At 50.4% G+C, this 25,285-nt stretch overlaps 1 protein-coding gene across 3 annotated transcripts in view; it reads right to left on the bottom strand.

The window, feature by feature from the left end:
• LOC107220271 (AT-rich interactive domain-containing protein 1A) overlaps nucleotides 1-25,285 on the bottom strand; it is a 270,178-nt gene that overhangs the window by 136,829 nt on the left and 108,064 nt on the right. For all 3 annotated transcript variants that reach the window (XM_046740876.1, XM_046740877.1, XM_046740878.1), the window contains exon 3: nucleotides 759-873. In XM_046740876.1, coding sequence (XP_046596832.1) covers nucleotides 759-873 — 115 coding nt within the window. The remainder of the gene's footprint in view (nucleotides 1-758; nucleotides 874-25,285) is intronic.

Below are 25,285 nucleotides of genomic sequence, written 5' to 3'. Positions count from 1 at the left end.
ACATAAGCGTGTATGGAAAAAGTTTCGGTGAAATAATAATACTAATACAAGTGTTGTTGCCCAGCCTTATGGGGGGGCAATCTCGATGTCTGTAACGTGGTATTTCGTTATTCGACCGGGGGGGCAGTAAACGCGAGGAGGAATAGGATATTATTCGTCGTGGATGCAATCATATTAGTTTCCGAAGTTATTAGAATATTTATGCCCCGGTTCTGATGTGGGGTTATGCATGACGGAGACGGAACTCGCACGCTCGCGTATATACGTGCAGGGCTTCTAGAAGCCGCCGACCCGAGGATGCTTGGATCATACGCCGGTGAATGAATAAACTAGGAAAAGCAGTGTCGTCACACTCGGCGAGTTAACTCGCTTTCCTCGTGTTTGCTTTTCCGGAAAAAACCCGTAACACCGTTCATCACCCTTGATTTCCGATCAAAAAACCCATCCCGGAGAGCCGTTTCATTGCCGTAAAACCCTCTTGATGTTTTAGTCGCCAAGCTAACTTATATAAGACTTTTCGTCGTTACGATATTAAACAAGAGAGTTCGCATTTTTTCTTTTTACTATGTTTTCTTTTTTTTTTCCATACGCGGGGGGTTGAAAAACTTTTCCCGCTTCAAGGTGAAACGCAGGGAAGTTCGCTGAAGGGGGTCGCAGGGGTCGCTACAGCGTGTTACAAGCGCTAATAGGAGTTTAAAAGCCCGCGTCCTTCCGCTGTGCGCGTCATCGGTTATTCGTCAAAAATGGTCTTCTCCTACCTTCTTGGTGTGCGTTAAGGTGAACGGGATGCGTGAGACTGGCCGCCACGCCGCGGCTCACCGGCTGTTGGATATCTTCGCGGAGGGCAGCTTGTCGGGTTTTGCTCAGGTACAGCTGAAAGCAAAAAACAAACCGTAAGGGTTGATCACCCTTCATTCTGGAAAGACTGGAAAAACATTCTATAAGTTTACTTGTTACGAACTTTCGTTCTGCGTACAACTATGTGCCCTACTAAGTTCTTCCGCTCCTTCTTCTTCTTCTTCTTCGTCGTCTTATCCACCCCTTCACTTTTCATACTTCCGTTTCTTTCAAGAGCACGCGAGCTATCGAGCCACGTGCTCCCGATACTTTTGATGAAATTCACGAAAGAACTGCTGTAAGGAAAGCCAGCCGATCTTCGCTCGCCCTTTAATCCAAACCCCTCAGCAGGGCGGCCAAAACCATCGGCCCTTTATTCTACCCCAGAGCTAGAGCCGGGGCCCGTCCTTCCCGGTATTAAAGGGGATGCTCGAGTAAGACCCGGGGACCCGTGGAGCACCCCGAAGCGTGACCGGGATGCCAAGGGTGCGGATGGAACGAGACGGGACTTTGTTATGGCTGGGATTTAACAGAGAATCAAAGGAGCCCCTCTTCTTTTCGACGTCTTCTTTTCGCGCGGTTTCCAAGACCGGACAGGCGTTTACTTTTCTCATGGTAAATCTAATCAGTTAGAAATTCCGTTTGATTCTGGCCGCGGCTCCCGGCATCGAGGGAGAGCGAGACTCGCCTTTCCGCTCATTCCCGACTGCCAGCGACTTATTTGGGAATCGGCCTCCGTCGCCACACGATGTCCTGCAGGATCTGACTTGCTGATTTTTGCTCAGTCGCTACCCGGCTGTCCCGTCCGCTACCGTCAGGCCACACCAAAGAAGGAAAAGACATGCTCGCGTCAACCGGAGTGAAAAGTTTAGCATACGCATTTTGTAAATTGAAATGCGGACAGGGAAGGTTTGAGCTTAGATTGAAAATCCCCGTCTTTGATACGAGGCGACTACGCGCTTCCCCCGATACTTGCAGCTCTTTTTTTCCGTTTTTTTTTTTTCTGTTTTTTTTTTCTAACCACAAAAATTATTCAGCTAAATTGAAAATGAAATTTCCAATCTGACACGCGTCTGCTGCCTCGTTCTCTATCCTCTCCACCTCACTCTCTCTTTCTACGTCCTCCAGGATATCTAGCGTGTCTAACAACGTAACTACTTCCGTATCCACAGCGTATAAACAAGCCATAACAGTTTTATGGGCCCCCCTTAGCGAGGGACCGATCCACGGGGGTCTTGAAGCCACCCGGTGATGCGGCGCATCGGGCACCTCCGAGATTGTGGTTTACACGACAGATAATTCTTCAAGGCGTTTTTATTGTTTCCAAGGAACGCGGGATCTCGACCTTTCATTTCTGGGGGTGTAAGCCAGCGGTTTTCCCCGTTATAACTGCACGGGTCTCGTGACTTGAAAAGAAATTAACATCGCTGGTGTAAAATTGCCATGCGGAGTGACTCGTTATTGCACTTGACGAAATTGATTTCTCGCTAAAACGTCGAGTACCTACTTTCACGTATATTCGACGACTGTCGAATATTCGGAGTATGTAAATAAATGAAAAAAAGAAGGGGCCGATCTCACCGAGTGGGCGAGGAACTTTCACGGAGTTGGATTACGTGTGGCTTCTGGCGAGGCGGAGGCCGCGGGGCTGGGAAGCGTGATTGATTTTGCATACGACACGGATTGGACAGGTTTGAGAAATTGGACTGCCTTTCCGGCGCTTCGGGGTTCGCCGGAGTCTCAGCTCGAAAGATTCGATACACCATCGAGGTGGAGAATTCATATCTTGTTCCATATCTCGATCGGTTTATCCGCGACTGAGAGTAAGGAAATACCCTTGCCGACTTCCGCCCTTGCTCGCAAAGGTATTTACGACCGCTGTCCACTCCGCTTACAAGTTTACCATTTTATTTCACCAACAGGTACTCGATCCGGACATCGAAGGGCTCGTTCGCCGGTTTCGGACATTTTTATGCTCTCAGGATCGAGGCGAATGGGTGAATATTCCACCGAGCTGAGTTCGATCATTTTTCGAAAAGCCAGCCAGACTGCCTCTGGTCGGAACGGAGACCAAGGGGAGAGAAGAGGGAATGTGAGAGAGTGAAAGAGAGTGAGAGAGAGAGAGAAAGAGAGAAAGGGCTCGGCGTATTCCGAAACGTAGGAGAGAATCGGAAGGCGCAGGGAACGCGCAGAGCAGCCCTCGGCTCCGAGGGGCTGGGGCAAGGAAGATAAGGTGGTCCTGCCTCCTAGATTATGGAATGGCACTTTAATTACACTAATGGGAGCACCAAATGTTAATTACAATTCGAAGTCTAAAAGAGAGGCGATTTGGAACGCCGAGGGTATAAGGTGTGCAGGGTCCGGATTTGGCGGAGGGTGCGAGACGCGTTATTTAATTTCCACAATTCTTTGGAGAAACGGAGAATATTTCAAAGACGAAGAAACAGCGACGAGTCGACAATTGCGAATCAGGATTTGCGAGATTCGTGGAAGAAAAGCCACGGGCGAGGGAAAAGAATGAAGCGGAATGAGAGAAAATAAAATAAAATAAAATAACCCGTCGACACCCCCGGAGATAAGGAACTGCTGTTGATATTTTCCGGTGGTTGAGTTAATAATACGCGAGGTACACAGAGGGGAAGAAAAACCGTCAGATCTCCAAAGTGGTGCCATAAAAAGGCGCGGATGTGTTTATTCAGGAATTTGCCTTTTCCTTTTTCCTCTCCGGGCTGCAATCCCGCAGCCTCTCTCGCTCCCTTGACTTACCCTGGCATGGCCCCCGTTTAGCCTTATTCTTTCTTCTCGCAACAAAATCGCAGCACGGATTTATCTCGGCGATTCTTCTTTTCTCGCCGTGAAACATACTTACGAGATTTCAGGTCTCGGCTTCGTTGTCTGTCGACCGAGAGACAAGAAGCACGAGTGGATCGGTTTCCGGTAGTAACTTTTCTCTGTTCAATTGTGTTTCGTTCCCCAATCTCGGCGATTAAATGGCGGTTGATTATCGCGGTGAATTAATAAAGCAGCCACCTACCGTAGCCGCCTTTGCGTCTTTGAAATTTCGCGTTCACTGAGCGTTATAGACCCGCGGGATGACCGGGGAGCTTTGAGAGTGGTGATTCGAAAATGGCGCAAAGCTCGCGAAGCACGGCGGGTAATCATGCGACAGACAATTACACAGAGTTCCTCTGAGGGCTGTTTCCCCCCGTTAGCATGCCACTCCAGACTTGAAATCCCGCGGCCACAAAAGGATTAAGAGACCAGTCAGCATCGCCGATCCCTTTGTGTCCGAGCGAGCAAGTTTTTCTTTAAAATTCCCGACCAAGGGCCAAGAACGCCAAGGCCCGAACTCCACTCGGTATTTCCCCACTCCTCGGTCTCCGCTAATCCGTATACCACCGTGATAAAAAACACTTTTCAAGCCAGAAAGGGTCAGGGGTCAGCCTGCCGTCGAGTTTGATTCGATTCCTCAACACCGGGGAAATCCAATCCGGGCTTCGCCTTGTGTCTCGATGGCACGCATCGACGAGTGTCTTTGTGCCGCGATCCGGAAGGGGCGAGGAGAGTTGAGCCCGTGTAATTCCGGGTCGAAAATTAGAATGCCTGTAAGCTCGACGCTGCCGGGCATCAAAGGCCGCACTTGGAAAGACGCGAAATTTCATCGGAAGCCATGCGATGGACCGAGCCGGACAGAGTCGAGGGGATTGACGGTCGGAACCTGGCTCGGCTCGAGTATATCAAAGCACCTCTACCTATACGCGTCTGGGTTCTCTCGTCCGAGTCATTCGCGAGAAATCATAAGCCGCGCTAAGCTTTTACATATTTCCACTCCGGACCTCCATTCGCATGTCTTTCGGGTCTTCCGCTTGGACAAAAAGCCTCCTCTGTCCATTCTGTGCTTCGTGAAAACTTGAGGAATTCTTTCGACTCCGATTACACGCATATCTGTCAGGTGTGGCAGGTGTGATCATTGCCAAGTATGCGCTCAATAGCGTAACATGTTAATGGTGTTTCATATATATCCATCGCTGACAAAGAGCCGAACGAATCTTGCATCCTTTGAACCCCGTAATTATCGCACGAAGATAAGATCTTCGTAGATTCGAGAAGCGATAGAATTTGTTGAGTTTTGAGGATCCCGTGGGAATCGGAGAGGCGATTTTTTGACCCGTTTCGTCAGCCAATTTCGGCGGGTAACCCGGGCACGACTTTCGATATAATCCTTAGGGTTTGCTCGCGACGATATCGCGTGACATCTCGGGTTTATTGTTTCCGACGTCGACGAGAGAGCTAGGTGTGCGGCACCGATCGGATCGCCGTCCCCGAGAGATGGAGGAGTGGAAAAGGAGAGGCTCCTGTCAGCGCTGTCAGGCGTCCAATGGACCGGACTACTACTCCCATTACCGAACGCGAAGAAATAATAAAAATGCCATTAGTGTCTCGGGAACTCCCTTCGCCGTGTTTCATCCGAGAAACAACCCCAGTTTTTCGGACACTATCCGAGGAGCTCGTCCTCCTTGCCAACCTCTTTGTCACGAACTCACACTTGACGAGGCCAATTCCTTGGCGCTGCTCATTTGCCGGAAACAGTATACATACACACACACACATATATATATGTATACATATGTACACGTATAAATTTTTGGGCCAAGTTTTCACAGTTGGTGTCCATTTTTTTCCTTCTTTTTCGTTCGTCGGATACCTATATAGGTAAACGACAAATTGAACGGCTTCTTCGTGAGGGTTTTGAAGGGGGGGGGGGAGGAAAATTCAACCTTCATTCCCGAGGACATCGACTGGAGATTTAGGGGGACGCGGGCGGCATATCGAAGAGTAAAACAATTTCGAAGAGGACGGACCGCGGGCGTGTTGCTCCGTATGGCGACAAACTTGGGGTTCGTCGCGACGACCACGGCATACTAATGGGGGTCCGAAGGGCGTAACGACGAGGAAGACGGCGGGGCCCGAGGTGGGTAAAAGTCGGTTCAATTCGTCGAAAACTTCCGAGATTCTTGACGCGAGCTGCGTGGTCCGCGAAAGTTGATCGGCGATTAATTATAGAAGTTCGCGGAGTTCAAGGTCTGGTCTGCAGGATCACTGGGGCACGAATGGAGCATAAGGTCGAAACTGTGCTTCGACGACGGAGAAAAAAATACCCCATCAGCGTCACGATCGGGGTGAACAATCCGGCCTCGTTACGGACACGGGATATTAAATTGGCTAACCCGGTCACCGGAATCCTTGACGAGAAAATCTGTTTACCAGGTATAACAGAGGCAAATGAACGATCTTATCCCGAATGAACCAGCCAATAATTGCGCGCTACCATCGGCGACCCTTCCCGGTATTCCTGCAGGAGTTGATCCCGTTTCTGCAGGGGGTGAATCCCACGGGAGAGGAGCACCGCGGCGGTTGCTCATCGGGGAACGTCTGCCGCGAAGGATCTTACTTGTAGGAGAGCCGTTGGCCCAAGGAGACCATTTATCCTCGGAAGGATCTGCGTCCCGGTCAGGCGATACGTTGACCCGGCTTTGGACAGCGTTTTACCGCTTTTCGCCCTGTGCCAGAAGCTCGCAGCTACGTGAAATCGTCGCAGGTTCCTTGGGGGGTCGAAGAAACGCACGATCATTGGTTGTGACGGCGCTGCGGGTCCGTTAGAAATAATATTAGTTGGAAAAGTGGCAGCGAGTCTGCGTCGAGGAGCCGAGGACGTAGCTGTTAGTGGAGGCGGGGTCGCGCGAACTTCACTAACGAGGTTTACCGCTAATCACCGCCAAGAAACCATTCGCGTATAATTTGTTTATATCCTGGGATACGCCCACGCAGCCGCAACGCCGACGCGTCTTCGCCGTCGAGCAAAGTACATCAGTTCTGCAACGGGGTGATTAACCCTAATGCAATTCCTTCAAATAATGAGTGTCAATTTGAGTCAATCATAATCCGGTTACTTCTCGCCTTGTCTTCTTGCTTCCCGGCTCCTTGCTCCTCCGGTACCTATAACGACGGCAACCTTTATCCCTCGCACGTAAAACCGGCGTGTCACATTCCGTCGATTTCCACGCGGTGAATTTTTCTCCTCGACTGCCCCGAGAGCGGTAAAAGTGCGAGGAAACCGCCTCCCTCCTTCCGCAAGCTTCACTCAATACGCTTATCTACATATCAAAAAGGCAATTTGTGGAACTCGCTTATGCAAACGTTGCCGAGCTGCTGGCAGCGTGGTCCACAATGCAAAGAATTTAAATCCAAGCGCTAATAAACCAGTCCCTCTTTGCGTCGCGACGCTGACGAGCTATTTGAGAGGTTAAGCTTTTTAAGCTCCGCGCCGCTTGAGCCGCCATAATTGCTCTTTCAAGTACGAACGTTCAACGTGAACTGGAAATTTGCATGATGCACCTCATAGTTTCGACTCACGCCCTCAGTTTTCCGCACAATTTTTGGTACTTGGAAAATGCGGAGTCGCTGCACTCGCATCGAGACGTGATAGAAACGGTGGTAATAACCACCAACCACCCTCCCTAAATTCCTATTTCCAGGTAGTAATCCTCATGGTCTTCATTCAAGGCCACACCTTTCCTCCGAGGAGTTCCATCACGGGTAGTTTCAGTCCGTACAGGGCAAGAATTTAATTAACTTTTAGCATCGTCTTGTTCATTTGAAGCAGAGCTTCAGCGTTTCAACGCCAGCCCGCTTCTCTCTCTCTCTCTCTCTCTCTCCGCCTGTTTTGCTTCGCAGGTCTGCCGTCCCAGTCTCTCTCCGGCCGTGCCATTAATTCGCGCACTCGTCAGGACGCATACATGCCATTATGCGAAATGTTCTCATTAGCATTTAATACGTGAAACTTTGATTCTGCGGGTGGAAACTCGGGAAAACACGTCAGGATGAGACCCGGCTGAGCGAGCGGGACGCCGAAAGAGGGAAGGAAGGCGCGAGAGAGGAGCCAGAAGGTCTCGTTCCTGGCCCGGCACTCGCGCTGATTGCGACCCGTGCGGCGATAATTGGACCGGGGTTTTCCACCACCCGGTATCCGCATCCTCTTTGCTTCCATCCACATAAGCGTATGGCCACCTTGCCGCGAGTGCTTTGCAGGACCAAAAAATACGGAACCGTGTTCTAATTGGAGCGAAAGCAAATGAATCGGATCAACCGAATCGAAGGTTTGAGTGGCGACCAGCGATTCCCACGATTTCACCAGCAAAGCTACCGAATTACCAGCTTGCGAAGAGAAGAGATACCCTCGTTGTGGACCAGCATCGACCAGCAGCCGAGTCCGCAGCGAGCCGAGTGAACTCAAATTAGGTTAACCTGAGCGCAGTCAAGTTGACTACAGTTAGAGGAATAGACTGGCTAATGTCTTTTCTGTGTTCAGGGTCCCCTGTGTCCCTGCATGTCCCTTTCTCGTCCCTCGCTGTACGGCGGAAGAGACTCCGAGCGAAAGGCTGGCGGTCGAAATGGAGCTAGACAGGCTATTGAGTTGCTGGACAGAGCTCCGTGTGTCCGGACAAAAGATGAATATACGTTTTGTCTGTTCTTTCGTCTCGCAGGTTAGGTCGGTGGGTGGTAGGTAGGCGGTTGTCGACCTAGTGTAGACCGCCTCGGGTTAGACGTTGCTCTCGTGTACCTACACCGTATAACGCGCTTTATAGCGTAACTCCAAAAAGGATCTCAAAGCGCCGTTGCATTTGGCGGAACGGTCGGCCAAAGCCAGGGCTTAACAAGTTGGTTCTACGAGGCGGTGCCTCGTCCCTTATGACCGTGCGGTACAAGGCCACTCGGATATACGTGTAATAACGCAGGATGGTAATAGAGTTAATTGCTGGGCCACGAGGCTTACAACTTGAGACACGCGACGCACCTGATACCAACAAATTGCCTCACGGCTCGTCTTCGTGCCGGCTGGAAACGAGTTCAGGCCAAGTTCCAGAAGCCCAAAGAAGACGCGCACGGGCTGTCTTCTGATTCCGAATCATCGACGGATTCCACTCACACGTTCCAACAGACGCAAAATGATGGATCGGCGCAATTTGCTGGCTGGGATCCTCCCGACCAGAACCCGGCCTCGTTCCCGGATGACCTGAGCGAGGCGATTTCGCGACGTTAACGTATGGCTGCTCCCAGACCTCGCATAACTCCGGGGTTCAATTCATATATTCATACTGTGAGGCGGGCGAGCGGCAGCTTCGGAGTCTGAGCGAACTACGGAGGACTTATACCGCGATTGCCACCCGTGGTGACCTGCGGCATAAGTCTTGCCAGAGGTGATGGAACGCTCCTCCCCGGCCGGGTCACCGCCGGCAGCGAGACGAGGACGCGTCCCAGGATGAGAGTGTCGTCCTGTGACTGATTGTTACCGCGTTACAAACAGCCCACGGGAGGCGTTCGGATCCGCCCCAGAACTTGGAGAAATTTTTGAAACGTTCATTCGAAAAACTGACGTTCAAAATCCCACGCTTACACTACTTCCGTAGAGTCCACGATGAACGCGAGGCGTCTCGACGCTGGCGGAGTGTTAAAACGCAGTAAAGTTGCACCGGTGCAGCAACTAGAGCTTAGCGCGGCGGGTTCAGTTTAGTTGTTAACTAATAGCAGAGGGATTAGGTTGTTCGTTAGTGAAAATTATCACGCCGTACACGAGCTTCGGAGCATGGAGTGAGTCGGTGTCGAAGGAGCAGCTTAGGGTGGAGGTATCGGGGATTTTCGATGAAAATTTACTCTGGTTGCTGGACCAGTTTTGTTCGTCGCTGCTTTTTCTTCTTCTTCCGGATACACCAACGCCGCTGTGACGTTTACACCACGGCAAACGGACGACGTTGTGACGCTACTATTGTAAAATGGTAACGCGCGTTTCCGACAGACCCCGGAAGCACGTCAGAAAATGATGATAAAATCCATCCTGACCAGACCAGCGTCTGCCTCGTGGCTTCGATACAAATCCGCGCAGCTCCAAGTAAGGATCCCTTCCAAAATCTCAACCTGCAGAACGGGGATTTTGAGGAAAGATTCGGGAGTGAGCGTCGTCGCGATGACCAGGGGCGAACGAGCACGACCGGGGGTGACCAGACGAGAGGGCGGCCTAAGCACGTTCTCACCCTTGGTGCTGCGGTTGCGAGGACCCTCGGAGGGCCTAACGAGCGGCTTTGTCATTCTCTCTCTTCCTCCCTCGCTCTCTTAATGATGGTTCCTACCACGCGCGTAAATAGAGCCACCTTTACATACGCGAGCCGTACGCCGTTTCGCTGGTGACGACAAGACGACGACGACGACGACGACGACGAATAGGACGTGAAATGGGCGAGAGAAATTCCTAGACACGAGGAGCCAAGATTTTGCGGAACAGAGAATCGCGTCTAATTTCAAACTTAGAGAGGATCAGCCAATATTGTTGAACCTTTAAACCACCGGTTGGAAAGCCCGGAATCCAGTGCAGAAACTGCTGACAGTCTTCCGGTCAGTTTATTGTTCGCTAGGTCCCGGAAACTTTTTTAGAACGCTACTTCGACAAAGTCCAAAGGGCTAAGATTTTGCTACGGATTAATGCCCTCTCATTTAAATACAAATCTGATGCTGATACAGAGGGTAGGCGGCGGCGTATGGCGAAGGGTCCACAGCCGGAGTGTGTTTGCCGTCCGAGTAATGACTGGTAGGGTCTTGTCCCAATAGGGTCAAGGAACGGAAACTGGACACGCGCGGAAATGCCATGCAAACAAGCCGACCTTCAACCCCCTGCAACGAGCCTCGAAAATCGGTGGAAAATTCGCCTCACCCCGCAGTCCTCGAATATCTCGTTGGGGAACGGTTTGCTTCTACCAGTAGGATCGGAAATAAATATAAGACATGATTTTTCGCCCCATTTGTTACAGGCGACGTTTCCGTTCCGTCTGAAACGGCGAGTGAAAATATCCGCGTATCGTGGTCAGTCGGCCGGCGATACTTTGCATGCAAACGTCGCGTTACATCTTCCGGTTGTAAAGAAATTTAAGCCAGCGTTACACGATAAATTCCAGGAAGCCTTCCACCGATATGTATGCTAGAGGCGACCGACGGGCGCGGATTCTGTAATTTAAATCGGCAAAGTTTTATACACGTAAAACGGAAAAATCAAAATTTACCGAAAATCTCAGAGCGACGATTATCCTCGCGGGTTTTATCAGAACTGCACAAAACTCGAGTGACAAAGTGAAAGAGAGAGAGAGAGAGAGAGAGAGTGGCCGCGATTCGATGAGTAGAGACAATGCGGATATTGTGCAAGGGGGAAATATAGGGACGGGAAAGTAGACAAGCTGTCGATATCTGAGAACTGGCAGGAACTCGATCCCGCCGCGGTGCTGCCGAGTAGCGCTGCAAGCAGATGCACAAAGTTTGAGCAGCCAGGCGGTGCGCCGCGTGGTTAAAGAGAAGACGGTTCTTTGGGTAAACATATCCCAGGACGTGGAGGATGAATCTGCAGGAGAAGGAGCTATAGAGCCAGTCGGTGGAAACTAGTTGAAAGTTACATCTCGAGCGAGCTTGCACAAGATCCGGGAGAGCGGAAGTCTGCTGCGCCCTGTCTTCTCTCCTTCTTCTTCCTCTTCTTCTTCTTCATCTTCTTCTTATCCCCTTTTTTGCGAATGATTGTCGAACGTTTTGCGAGGGAGTTTGCTCGGCAGTGCAAAAGCGATGCCTCGATGCAATAGAACGCGGCAAAGGCCACGGGGTCTGTTTAATCGAGCACGAACCCGTTCTGGAAATTTGATCGCCGAGAGCAGCAGCAGCAGCAATTGCTCGACCCCTCCGCCTGTTCTCAGATCCGAGCTTTCCAACTTTGATTCGATTTCACCGCTTTTCTGCGAACGGATTTTTACCTCCGTGCCACACAGGCACCAACAAATCCCGAATTGATGGAGCCAGCGCTGATTTAAGGAATTGCTCAGATTCGATTCAACGCCCATTCAGTGCAGCACGCTGACGGGGTCAAAGTCGGTGAAATTTAGTGGACGACTCATTGCGACAAGGCCCCGTTTACAGAGTACTTTATTGAGTACTCTTCCTCTCTTTACGGCCGACGTGAAAATTGGGGGATTTGCAACGCTCTCACTCGCTGAGCCTACTCTCCAAAAAAAAAAAAAAAATAACACACTTCTTCTCTGCAATCACCGCTTCTCGCGGCGACCTTTCGGCCTCTTGAATCACGTCAATCCTTTCTCCTGAGTTGGCGATCGGCATCGGAGTGTATGTGTGTGTATGTCTGGTGACAATTATTCAGCGAGAAAGCGTAAAAACAGAACAGCGGTTAGAAGCAGCGCGCAGGGAGGCTAACCGCTCTTGCAGGGACAATCTCATCTCATCCGAATCCCATCGTAGATCGCGAAAGTCGAGCCCCTAGATCTCCGCCACCCTTCCTCTTACATCGGCTGTAGTACACCGGGTCCCGTGACCCTCGACGTGGCAAATTGAGCACACATTTACCCCCTTTCCCTCCCGCCCTTCTCGCAGAATATATACGACCCATTCGCGAGACAAACGGTATTGTTTCTTTTTCGACTGTGCACCAGCGGTGCTCCGGATGGAGCAAATGCGTTGATAATAATTACCAGGGCACCGGGGAATCGGTCGGCATTATTTATTCGACTTCTTTTAGCAGGGCCGTCTCTCTTTTCTACGGGACCTACTTTTGCGAGCACGGAGGAAGCGTTCAGCGACGAACTTGCAAAGACGAAGAGTGAGAACTCTTATTTTCTCCGCACTGCGACAATTAAGTCATTGTTTCAATTTGCACTGACATCGTACCCCTCCGGGATTGATAACGCACGGTAGTTTCTCACCCCAATCTTTGGGGAATTTTGTCGACGTCAACAAATTCCTTGTGCCTATAAAATTTACGCGTCACTCAGCCTTTCTGGTAGCTAAACATCGAACGAGCTTTTCCCCCGGTTGTCCGCCTTCGTCTCTCCCACGGCGTCCGAGGTAAGCAGTTCTTCTTTGAGCCAGTTTCGCGATCGGGATGAAGAAGTTTATCGCGATACCGTGCCGTGGGTGAAAGCTACGAGGCGAAAATTTTCGAGCTTTTCATAAATACTGGATGGCACCGACTAGGCTTCGCTCTCGTTCCCGGAACCGCCTCCGAAGATGACGAAGAGTAAAATGTAGAAGAGGGTTCGGAGACGCGCTCGTCGTTCTATCGACGGTTTTGCTCGTCAGTCCAATAAAGGGTTAATTAATACGCTTTAAAACCCCGCGAGAGACGGGGGAAGAAGAAAGCAGGGAGCCGCAGATGAGGCGTCGGCACAAAGGTTGCCGAAAGCTGCGCGTCGTTGCGTGATACCCGAAATTCCGCTTCTCGCGGATGAACCGAATTATTATTAACCCGACTGGGTAAAAGCGTTCGTCGGTGTATCCCGAGCTTCTTATTGTCGGCTTTCAATCGTACCTTCTGTGTACCCTCTCGGTCCTCGTCCGGCCGCTTATTTTATTTCGGTGAAAGAGACAGAGGTGCGAGAGAAGTCGGAGACAAGAAGCCAGCCAGCGTTCCGGGGCGCCAAAGCGGTGATGCCAACGGCGACTTGTGAACCACTTGTCGCTGTTACGACCCCATAAATTTACCGAATCTCCCCTACGCGAGTAGGACCTGCCGACGAGGCACCTCGGGTTCCTCGCTTCCTCGGCGAGCCCTTCACCCCCGTCCAACTATCCGCCTAATCGAAATTGAGATTTCTCTCGATGCTTTCCTCGACCCGGCTTGTTTACCACCATCATTTTCTCCCGGTCGGGCAGAAATCCCCGAAAATTGGCCCTCGGGTCGGGATCGCAGCCGGCTCCGTCCTCCCCCTCCGTCTCATCCTCAAGCGTAATATGCGTAGATCGCGAATCCGTGACTGACAATGCTGATTACGGTGCTAGGCGGCGGAGCGCTGTTTTCGACTTAAGCAGCCCCGGGTCTTTGCCCGCTCGCTCGGCTACCCGGAGATTGTGCAAATATAATTGTTTGCACAAGGTAAGATCAGGGTCAGCTCCACTCGAGTGCACTCCGCCGGGAAAGCCTAGGTTATCGGGTTTGACCAGGGGCTAAGTAACGGGTAATCCTCGCTCCGTCCCGCGGCGAGTGGGTACCTGGCGCAAAATCACTTGTGATCTCTTACGCCGAAGGTGAAACTTTTAAACGCCGCAGCTGAGCGGTGGAAACTCGGTCTCGTTCGTTCCAGCCGAGCCATCCAAGCGTGGAACCTCGGCAGCAGCCGCGTGTACCAAGGAGTCTCGGATATTATGGAGCTGCAGGGAGAGACGCGGGTCGCCCCTTTGTTGGGTTGGTGAACGCCGCGGAAACAGTCGCCAGGAAGTCAGCCAGCGCGACGAGGATACCCGCCACCGTGACGTCCTACACGAATGACTTCTCATCTAGTTACAGTACGTGGCCCCGGTCGGTTTCGGTGGTTACAAGGTGCAGGCGTACCAAGCGTCGAAAATATGCGCGGGGACTGTTTACTCCGTTTGACGAATTCGTACTGCCATATGACGTACGGCTTCATCTTCCGGCGGAGTCCTACAGGAATGGATTTCCCGCCTTTCCCCGACCCTTGGCTCCAGCCACTCCGGGGGGACGGAGACATTTCTTCGAAGTCTAGTTCGCTTAAATCGTGTGCCACCGTGCAAGCGTGTGGGTCCCTTCTTGGATCCTTTCGTCCCTCGACCCCCGCATCGCGGAGACACGGCCTTTACAATACGTCCTCGGCAGCCAGTCACCCTTTCTCTTAACGTCCAAAGTTTTCAAAGTACGACATTGAATGGGGGCCATCATATATAGGCAGCTTCCTTCCCTCTGACACTGCCTCGCTTCGCGACCCCCCCGCCTCTGACTCCCCTCGCCCTCTTTTGCCGACACGGTTCTGATGTTTTGTGAAACGCGTCAAGATAGGAGACGAACCGTCGAGGCCGCGTTCTGAATTGCTGTTTGTCTCAGTGGACTTTGTCTATCTTCAGTCCTGCGCGTCGCGATACTCGCCAAGAGTAACCACCGCTCTCCTCTCGATTGTTCGTCATCATTGTTCCGCGAACGTATATCTCTCGAAAACTTCACCGTATCGTGACAGCCTGCAGGTGCGGCACTTTCAACTGACGAAGAAGAAGAAGAATAAAAAGAAGCAAAGGTGTGCAGAGAGCTGTGAATTCTTCGATAATCCTCGAAACGAGTTGATACCACGTTTCGCCAAGACTCCTGGTGCAGGAGATTTTCCGGAGTTCGGTCACGTCGTCAGCGGGAGCTATAAACCGTCTGTATTCACTGAATAAAATAGAGGACGGAGTCGACGGATCGCAACAACACGTCAAACATTACCTCGCAGCGTTGCCGCGCGAAAAGCACCGCTCTCGGTGCCGAGGGTATGGTTTTGTCTAAACCTGGCCAGACCTATCTACGAAGTAATGAGGCCAACCCGCGAGTAGCTGGTAAACCCTGTTTATCGAGCTGGAATCAGCCGACTGACCAGCAAGAGCACTTTGTTTACGTAGCGAACGCCGAGGGGCTGAGATTCGGCCCAACTCGCCGAAGAGAAGTGGGTGCTCGAAACGGGCGTAGCGTTGACGGTGTCCTCGGGTCTGAAGCGTTCACCGTCTTCCCCATTTTCCGGGTAGTCCGATCTCTTTGAATTTTGCAATACCGTGCAGTCGGCGATATGATCCTTTAATGGCCGCTTTGTGGCTCGATCCGGTGCAGGGGTCTCAGGAAGGCTGCCGGCAAGTACTACACCAGAAGGAGAAGCCGAGTCGGGGATGGGAAAAGCTCGGAGAGCAGGGTGGTAAAAGGGAGATGAATAAAGGGGGCGGGGGCGTGATCCTTGTCTTCGTCGTCATCGCTTCTCTTCCGCCCGCCTCTTCTTTGCCTCGCCCTACCTTGCCTCACCTTACCTACTGCAAAATACCGACCGACCGACAGACCAACCGACCAACGGACCGACGGCTGCTTTGGTGCTTAATTTTCCCCCTCGTAATTACGCGGGTAACGCGAGCGAGACGGACTATGCCACAAAGCAGGGCGTATATACATCCGCAGAGACTAACTCCGAGGTGTCGGTGCAGTGTGGCGCATGTCAAAGACGTACTCGAGACTTTCGTATCCTGAGTACAGCCGTTATCACGATACGTCACAGTTACCGAACCATCGTTACCGTGATAGTTTTTATTATTTCCACTAAAGCGTCAACAATATTCTCCACGTTTCGTTTTCTTCGTCATTTCATCACCGGGATCCTATATACAAGATGTCTCTGAAAAATTAGCAGCAAACCTCGGAAAATGCTTTTCGTGGCTAGTTTACCTTCAATACATCCGCCCAGTTCCACGTCCTCCTTTCATCCCGTTCTCCTCTCCGTTAGGGAAGAAGATTTTCCTTTCAGAACTTTACTGCTGGATGCTGTGGTCAGTCGCACGTTGAGCGCAATTCCGTTCCATTCACGAGATAAATCAGGATCAAAAAATCGTTTAGATCTTCGACTCGTCTGGTGAAGAGAAGGCACGTACACATGCACTGGACACCAATTAAACACCGAAATTGGACCCTGAAGATCTGGACCTTGGATTCGCTAAACGCGCTAATCACGTTGGTGATTCGGTAACACACGTGTGTTATCGGGTTAATTGATGTCAATGAAGCTGAAAGTCTGTAAGACTTCAACCAGTAGCGATTAAAAGGCTATCGGTAGTTCCAAACAGTTTCCTCTGATGGGGACCTCTTGGCTTTTGCAAACCTCGGTTTCTCGTTGGATACTCTCATGCACAGAGGCAAACAGGCTCCGGAGACGCCCATTTTCCGAGAGAACGGCAATGAAAAATTCGCCTCTGGCCTGTCTTATCCGTTCCCGTACGTCCGGGGTGAAAATTATTCAACGACATGCCACGGCACGATGGCATCAGCTGCGGCTCGCGCGGTCCGCAGCCTCTTCCGTCACTCCAGGACCAGAAGCACCCTCTCTAATGCGAGTTAATAATACCCCCCTCCTATTTTTAAGCATTGCTATTTTATTTATGAAGGCTACCACGCACTCTTCCGACGGGTTGGTAGGTAGGTACAAGCGCGCTTTGAGGGAAGGTGGAAAATACCTCCGCCGCACGTGTTATGCCACTCCGAATTTTTAACCTCGTCATATTCCCGGGTCCTGGTCAATAATGAATGAAAATTTTACGGCGAAATAAGACCCGAGGCAAACACTGAAGCGGTTATTCCGGCAGGTGGTTAGCATTTGGCTTTGGTGGTCTTCTCGTCCTCCCATACAAGCGGTCGCAGGGTAGTTGGCTGGAGCTGGTTGAGGCCACGGTATAAATGGCCGCGCAGGAAACCTTCCCGAGGTTCGTACAGTATATGCCCGACACAAAAGCGACTGCCGGCAATTATTGTTGACGGTCAAGCTGCCGGCTGGCTGGCTCGCTGACTGACTGCCGGTGCCTTCAGCAACGGGCTTCCCGAGTTCCCGACTACAACCTCCAGACGAGGAACGGGGTTCCCAAAGTTTCTCGCAGTCGTCCGGCTTCCCGGTTCAAGAACTTTCTCTGCCGAGGAATGGAACGGTTCTTTGTGTCCTGGTGAACCGCCCCGTAGTTTCTCTTCCGAATTCGAACCAGCTTCACCCTAGCAAGAACAGGTCTCGGTATGGGCTGGGTGAACACGTGATATAGACACGTGACGAATTGATTCTCTCCTAGGAAAACATACGCCTAGGTTTCGGTGGCTCCGGATCGCCGTCGCAGCTCTTCATAGTCAATTTTTCGTTCTCAACAATATTCGAGGTCGAACCACTCTCGCGGATGAAGGCTCATGAGCTTGCGGAGGATCTTGCCCCCGGTAATCCTCCGGAATCTCAGAATTCATCCAGATTCATCTCGAATCTCGTATCTCGTGTCTCGCGCGTCGTGCTACACAACCAATTACAATATTTTCCGGAAGAGCGAAGCGCGGATTCGCGAGCTTTCGGGGGCTGAGTGTATGTAGATTAGAATCGGCAACGAGACGCCCCTGAGTAGGTGAGGTGGCGGTGAACGTGGCCAGGTCGAACGGCTGCGTTTGCGTAGATCCGAATTCATCCACCCAAGGTGGAAGCGAACCGAACGCCACTGCTAAGGTGGGATATTTCGTTGTGTATTTCTCAGCTGCTGCAGCGGTACACCTCACCCCGAGAAATCGCTTTCCGACTAATCCCACGGGATATAACCGCGCCTCACTCTTTCTCTCTCACTTTCTGTTATCCCCCTGTATATACCGGGGCGATCCTCTCCACTTCCCTTCGTCTTCCCGCAGGACCCGTCAGCTGCGGGATATTTTAATACACGTAAAATTAAAATTAGGGGTTGATTTGCATCCTGTAATGGGGAAAGAAGGCCGCCTCGCCCAGGGCTTTCCACGGCTGTAAGACGCCGCGTGAGGATCACCGTTCTTCAGACACGGATCCGCAGGTACGATATGAAAATATAACCGAGAAATATAGTTTCGCTACAAGTGCGCGCAATTTTCTGGCCAATTTTCAACCATCCCTGCCTCTTTTCTCGCTCTCTCGCTCTTTCATCCTCGCACTTCTTTCCCTCTTTTCCTCTTTCCTGGGCCGCCTATGTCGTAAGGGAAACAGAGGGGCGGGCCTCGGGGTCACTCGGGAAAAAAGAGGCCATTTCACAGCTCATTCCCGTCGTCTCGAACCCCAGCTTTGCGGTATCACCGCCACGCCAATGCCAACGCCTCCGTAATCTGTCACCAGCTACGTTTGAGTAAAGCAGAAATTGACAAGCCGGAGAAGATAAATAATAAAATAAGAAACAGGCTGCTTTTTCCGATCACCTGAAATATCGTCGTGCCATGCCCTTGTCGAAACTGATTGGAACGGATGACGTAGATATTTCAAGCATCAGCGAATATATTCGGTAGGACGTTTTGCGGCCGGCCAAAGTTGGTTCAACCTCTGAAATCGTCGTCTTGGCATCGAATTAATTCGTCTTAACGAGAACTATATGCAGAGGAACAAAAGCGCGGGCATTAGTTTAGATTACGACGTTAGTTCTGACCGGATGTGGCTTCTCGCCGAGCGGAGAGGGAACTCCGGTATATATTGAATGGTTCCTTTGCGGTCCGCCTCTCCAAGTTCTTAGGCGTCTGTTAGAACTTGCAAGCTCCGCCCTGAGGTTCGGCCAGAATTGCAACGAGTCGAAATTGGGATGCAGTCGAGTGTCGAGACGAAAAAATTGGCGACAAACGTCAGCACGGCTGATCGTCAAACTTCTCCAGACAAAAATAATACAAACTAATAAATGTTGATGCAGTTTGATAATTTATTACAGAGATATGAAAACCTCTGCTTTTAAAATAGGAAAAAAAGCTTTTCAAAAGCGCGTTGAGCAGAGTCACAACAGCGGCTTAACAAGAAGCCCTAGTAATGGGATGGGTACAAATAAACGGAGAAGTGAATCAAGGATGGTTCGACGGGGTCTTATCGGTGTTAGTGCTAAAGCCGTTTGCGTCTTGTAAACTTGGCGACTCGGACCAGGCTACTAGTTGATACAAGATAAGTTGGGTCTAGGCTAGCGAAACTTGATACTCAATATGTGAATTGCGGCTTCTCAGTGTCCCTCCACCCCTGCGTGTATTCAGAGATGGTTAACGGTTGGTTAGCCTCGCCATTGGTCTGGCCGTGCTATCCTCTTACATCCCACTTAGACCCGAGGAACTGGCTGACGCCGAGTCCGTAACTAAAGCTTCGTGACTGTAGAGCCAAAGCGGAAGGGTGCACAGGACCCATAAGACGGACTTCTTCCACGCTTCGAGTGACTGAGACAAACCGGAATCTGCATAAACAGCGTCGTCGGCACACTTCGTCGGACCCGATACATTCTCAGCGCGGATTCCAGGCACGGCTAAGTAATAATCTGAAGGTGGTGTGTAAGGAAACACGTACGAAAGTGGATAAGCAACTGGGAACTTCATTTGGAACTCGTATAAGAGAGAGCAGAGCCGCACCTAGAATAGGTTATACACTGTATGTATACACACGTAGTCGGCGCGAGGGAGCAGGAGAGAGGGAGGGAGGGGGCCGGGTATTCTGCCGTTCCTTTCCCCCTCGGCTGCTCCTCTCAGCAACCCTTGCTCACCGCGTACGGGAATGCAATAACGACCTGGGTCACCCCTCACGTGGCGTCTTGCCCGTAGTTAGCCGGCATTAGTAATCTCCCCAAGGTGTTCTTGGATTCTCTTCTCTTCGCCAACGTCGTCGCGTCATCTTAACCCCGGCCTGACTCCTGACCCCAAGATGCCTTTGCTAGGTGGAAAGAAGAGGCCAAGTCCAGAATTTATCTTTCTCGCACAACGACAGGGTGAACTGTTTTGATACACGACGGTGATGTGCTACGATTGATGGCACTTGAAGATTCAACTCCGCGTATTATTACATCAATCACATTGTTTTGATGATTATCGAGTGATTCCCGCGTTCATTGCGGCACCGTTGATTCAGTTAATCGTTAATGGAGCCAATCGCGATAATCGGCAATCTAAACACTGTGACTGGTCTCCGAATCAACTTGCAATTAGTCCGGCATATGATATCGAATATGGCACCTTAACCGGATTCGAAGTAACGGCCGATTCATGTGTTGAATTAATTGAAGGTGTGATTCTGAGAGCAATGAGTGAGACACAAACCGCGACGACGCATGGTGGTGAGATCCGAAGCGGCTTTGAGGTACTGACCGACGTGTTGAAAGCGAAGCCGAGGACGTCGCGCGTCCCTTTAGGTCGAGACAGGCGCCGGGCTTCTGCCCTTATCACCTTCCGACTCGGCTGTATTAACCATGAATGATCAATTAACCTGTGGACCCAGGCCAACGCCGGGGTTAAGGGAAGACGTCGCCGCCCTCTCGCCTCCCCGACCATCAAACGAGATTATCGATTTCCACGTAGACGGCCATTCCAAAGGCGATCAGGATTACGCCGGGCAACCATTGATCAGGAGACTCGAGCCGTCTGGTCCATCGGATTTTTCCCGTCGATGGTCTTCGTGCTGGATAATTGCACCTGGACGATGGTCAGCGAGGACGAGGCGGCAGTTTCGTCTCGATTCTGACCATCGTCTCGATCGGCTTGCGGTTATATAACCGTAGATTTTCCCAGACGACACGACGACCTCAGTGAAGATTACAGAGTCAGACCACCAGGACGGTGTAATTAGCCGGACGGCGATTGGCCCAGCGCAGCGACCGACACGTCATCAACTCGATTAATATCCTCTCTCTAGACTCCAGGCAGTTGAAATCAATTGTCCTGTGGTCCAGACGACGCAAGGTTTGCAAAGTCGCACATCGTTTCTAACTCTCGGCTTACTGCCCACCTGTTATCAACGAGGCTAGTCCCAATAAACCATGAAAAGTGAAAAATCCCGGACAAGAGATCAGAGGTATCATTTTGCCACGTCGAGATGATCGATGTCTGGCCAACTGGGCGACGCTGCGTCACTCTTGTGCATATAAATAATACAACTTCGAATAAACAGTTGCGTGCAAAAGTTGCACGCACGTGGTTGGAAAGTGGATATATGTACCTATTCGAACTCCAAATAGCGTTAATAAGAAGAAGAATGAACGAGGAAACCTGTACGAGGTGAAATCGACATAGCAACCGTTGGTTCAAACTGTTCGTCGTTAAGACAGATAAGAATCACGAGCGTGAAAAGGAGAGTAGACGAGTAGAGAGAAAGACGATGGTTTCACCGCGAACGAGGAAATGCGCGATATGGGATAGCGAGCCTCTTGCGTGGATAAACTGCAGGAAGACAAGTTTAGACTTCGGGAAGCCTCGAGGATCCTGCGGAAGTCTGGCTCTAATTAAGCGCCCCTCGCCGTTCTCCGTCCTCCGTCCTCCCCACGCCCCCATCTCTTCACTCGTCATCTTTCAACCCAGTCTCCTGCACTCTCCCGAGAGCCCCTACGATAACTGGAGACTCGAGACTCGAGCTGGCTCTAGAGTCTAAAGCCAGCCAACCGACACGCGAAATTTCCCGAGATAGCTGCATAACCGCCATTTAATGCTGACTATCGTTGATTTTTCATCCCATCTGATTATCCAAGGCGAGCGATGAAAATGGAAAAAAATCGGATAGAAAATAAACGGGTGAATTCTGTAGCCAAGCTTTTTCTCCGTTCTTTCCACTCTCTGCTCTCTGCTTTTTTTTTTTTGTTTTCCTTCGCGCTATTCGCCGTAATTCGAATCTTCGAACCGTCGACTGAACACACGATGACTTCTCAGAGGATATCGGAGCCAGGAAGTACCGCGGGGTAGGTAATTAATTGAAGCCGGGACCTCTTTTCGTGCGGTGTTCTTTTCTCTCCTCCAAGCCCCCTCTCCTTCCATTTTTTTTTTTTTTTCCGAATGTTACCTCAACCGAGATTTGATTGCGTGGAGGAAACAAAATGGGAATGAGAAAGCCGGCCTGCACTCGGGTTCGCTCGTGCGTTCGAGTTCCTTACGTTCTTAATTTTATACCTCCCGATGTTCTAATTGGCTCATTGTAATTCGGACCACTTGAAAATAAATAACACGGTCACGTTTACAGTGGCCACTCGAAAAATGGAGAAAATAATGTAATTTTAGAAAACAGAAAATCGAGTAAACACTGTGGAATTGAAGTAAATGATTTCAGGCTTCCGCTTCGATTCGACTGTGACTACACGCGGAAGGCCTGCAGGTCTGGTGTAAGATAAAGGCGAGAAAAGGAGGGACTCCAAGCCTTAAAATAGAAAGGACTGGTACACCGGAGAACGGGGGCAAGGCAGTGCCAAGTAGGGCCCACCGCCCCCCGTCGGGAAGGGGGCTGGGGGAGGAGGACAGGCGCCCTTCTTCATAGCGGGTGATTCCCTTAGCCAGCGGCGTACCACGCGATAGTACATTTTTAATTACTTACACCCACGCAGCTGCATCGCGCGCGATGACTATAAATCAGCCGGAACCGCCGCCCAGCAAAGTAATTACGGCTTGAATTTTAGATAATGTTGCCGCAAGCACGGCTCCTCGCTCGCCAATTCTCGTTCGCTTCCACCTTTCCGCCGCCCCTCCCTCGTCCCGCTCTCCTTCAGCCCCCGCGGTATCTCGGTTCACCCGATTCGCAGTAAACAAGTCGCTACTCCTTGTGCTTTTGCACCGCGAAGTTTCGCGCTAATCAGAACTGCGCGAGCAAAGCTACTCCGCGTTTCTTACCCGGGATTTCGTTCTCCTGTCCTCTTTTTTATCGTTACCTTTATACCCGCAACACTCGCGAGTCTGATATACCCGAGATTTTCTCCCGCCGAAGGACGAACAAGTCTTGATTGAATAGCCTCGATTTCAGGCACCCTTCTTCGACACAACCTTTACCTACGTGGGAATATCCAAGTGAATTTGCGGTGTTCTATGCTGCATAGTCTGGATAGTCTGTATCATCGGAAACGCGACGTGATAATTCGCTGCGAGTATATACGAAAATTCGAATGAACATTACTCCGCAATATGACTAGATAAAATAAGCCGTTAAGTTTGCGTAAGACTCGCGCGAGGCGACGCGGCTCGACGTCTTGGTTCAACGGGAGATTTTCGAGGACGGCGGGGGAAAGATTAACCATCCGACCGAGAAGAGATTCCACTAAGCTTTCAGATTTCGCCCTCTTAGCCGACCAAGGATTATAAAACGCAAATATATTATCCCTTGATTAGCCGCGTTGGGACGGGGAAACGTAGAGTAAACATCAAATTTTAGGCCTTTCCTAAATCAACCTAATTATCAGCTCCCAGTTGTCTATCTATTCCCCCCCTCCCTCCAACGCGACCCTTATTCCTCCCACCTTCTCGAATTTTACAGACTCGGCGGTAAGACGTTTACCTCAAAATGAAATTGACCAAACAGGGACGACCTCCGGGTTTTTACTTAATTCATTTATTTGATCGTTTTTGTTTTGTTTGATTGCTTTTTATTCTCCTCGTTGTAAGTTTTCCGGGATAAACGGTGATTCGCAAGGCGTGGAGTTTCACTCCGCGTATACAACGATTTATGTATTCGATACTCCTGCAGTACGAACGTTTCTCGTACCCACTTCCAGGCTTCGTCTTTGCCTTGGAATAACACGTGCGTGACGATAGCCAAACGCGATCCGCGTAGCGAATATACATTATGAATTGCACGATCATATCATCATCATCCCCCAGCAGAGAACGATCGTCTTCTTAGTAATATCAACGTATTATTTTTTGGCATTGCGGCGCGAATGTTGAATCTTTAGCTTTTCTTGTTCGGAAGAAGAGAAGCACATGAAGAGGAAAATAAAGACAAAGATTTGCCAATGTGACAAGAGATACTCAAACGATTTTGAAACAGTCACATTACCAAATTTCGATTAAAAACTATACACAACTCAGAGAATATAGAATAGAATAGAATTTTATTACCATGGGACGGTGTCCCCAGGTGGCGTCACAAAGATACATAATTCACAAAATTCACAAAGTACACGTACGAAAAAATGTAGCAAATAGTAAATTCCAAATAATTTTAGAATAAATAGTATAAAGAGAATGTATCGAAAGAAACAAGAAAGAGGTTAAAAATTTCGTATCGAAAAATTCCGAGCAAAGAATTGTATGAAATTTCTTTCATCATTCGCCACCCAGTTTCTTATCCATACGTGAAATGTTGCGCATGCATTTCATTGTACAGAGAACAGTATGGAGAACCCGTAATCAAAGGGGGTGAGAAAAATGAAGTCTGCCATCGCGTCTGGAGTCGAGGTGTCGTCGAAGCGAAGGATTCGTTGGCTGCAGGGTGTCTACAAACCGACGACGCGTCCGCGTTAAGCTAAGCCGTAGTGAGAGAAGGTATGGAGATTGAATAATACATTCCCGCGGAGTGTATCAGCGGTCGGATGGAAACCTAGAGGGACGGATACCTCTGGCCTGTCTTATTGATAATTCACTCCGCTTGACCGCCGCGTCTCCCAACCTCTGACCCACCGCCGCATTTATATGATTAATGGCTTTATAATGACCTGGAAAGGATCGTTTAACGTCGGCGGACAATTCCAGTCTCTGGAAACTCTGCAGATTATTCCCCTATTTTTCCCCCATCCCCAGGAATAGAAGGAAACGCGAAATTCGGAGAAAAGAATCATTCGCACTGTGCACCGCAGAGTTCGGTGATATAAATTGTTTATTGAGAAAAAAAGAATGAAAAAAAAAAAAGAATGTGTAACTTTTTCGAGCGACGTCCGTGGAAGTTGAGGTAAAACTTTGGCAACGGTTATTTTCATGATCGACTCGCGCGGCTGTCCCTCGGCTGTTTTTCCCCCTCCCTTGTTTTCTCTTTTTACACTCCTCCAACCTTTTTTCAAAATTTCCCTCGCGGATGTTGCTGGTCTCCGGTATACACCGCGCATCGCAACTTCCGCTTCCGGGCAGCGACGCGCGTCTCCAAGAGCCACGTGTAGG

The sequence above is a fragment of the Neodiprion lecontei genome, chromosome 5 (assembly GCF_021901455.1).
Source record: "Neodiprion lecontei isolate iyNeoLeco1 chromosome 5, iyNeoLeco1.1, whole genome shotgun sequence".
Lineage (NCBI taxonomy): Eukaryota > Metazoa > Arthropoda > Insecta > Hymenoptera > Diprionidae > Neodiprion > Neodiprion lecontei.
The sequence above is the reverse complement of the archived record's forward strand: the minus strand, read 5'-3'. Positions and strand labels throughout refer to the sequence as shown.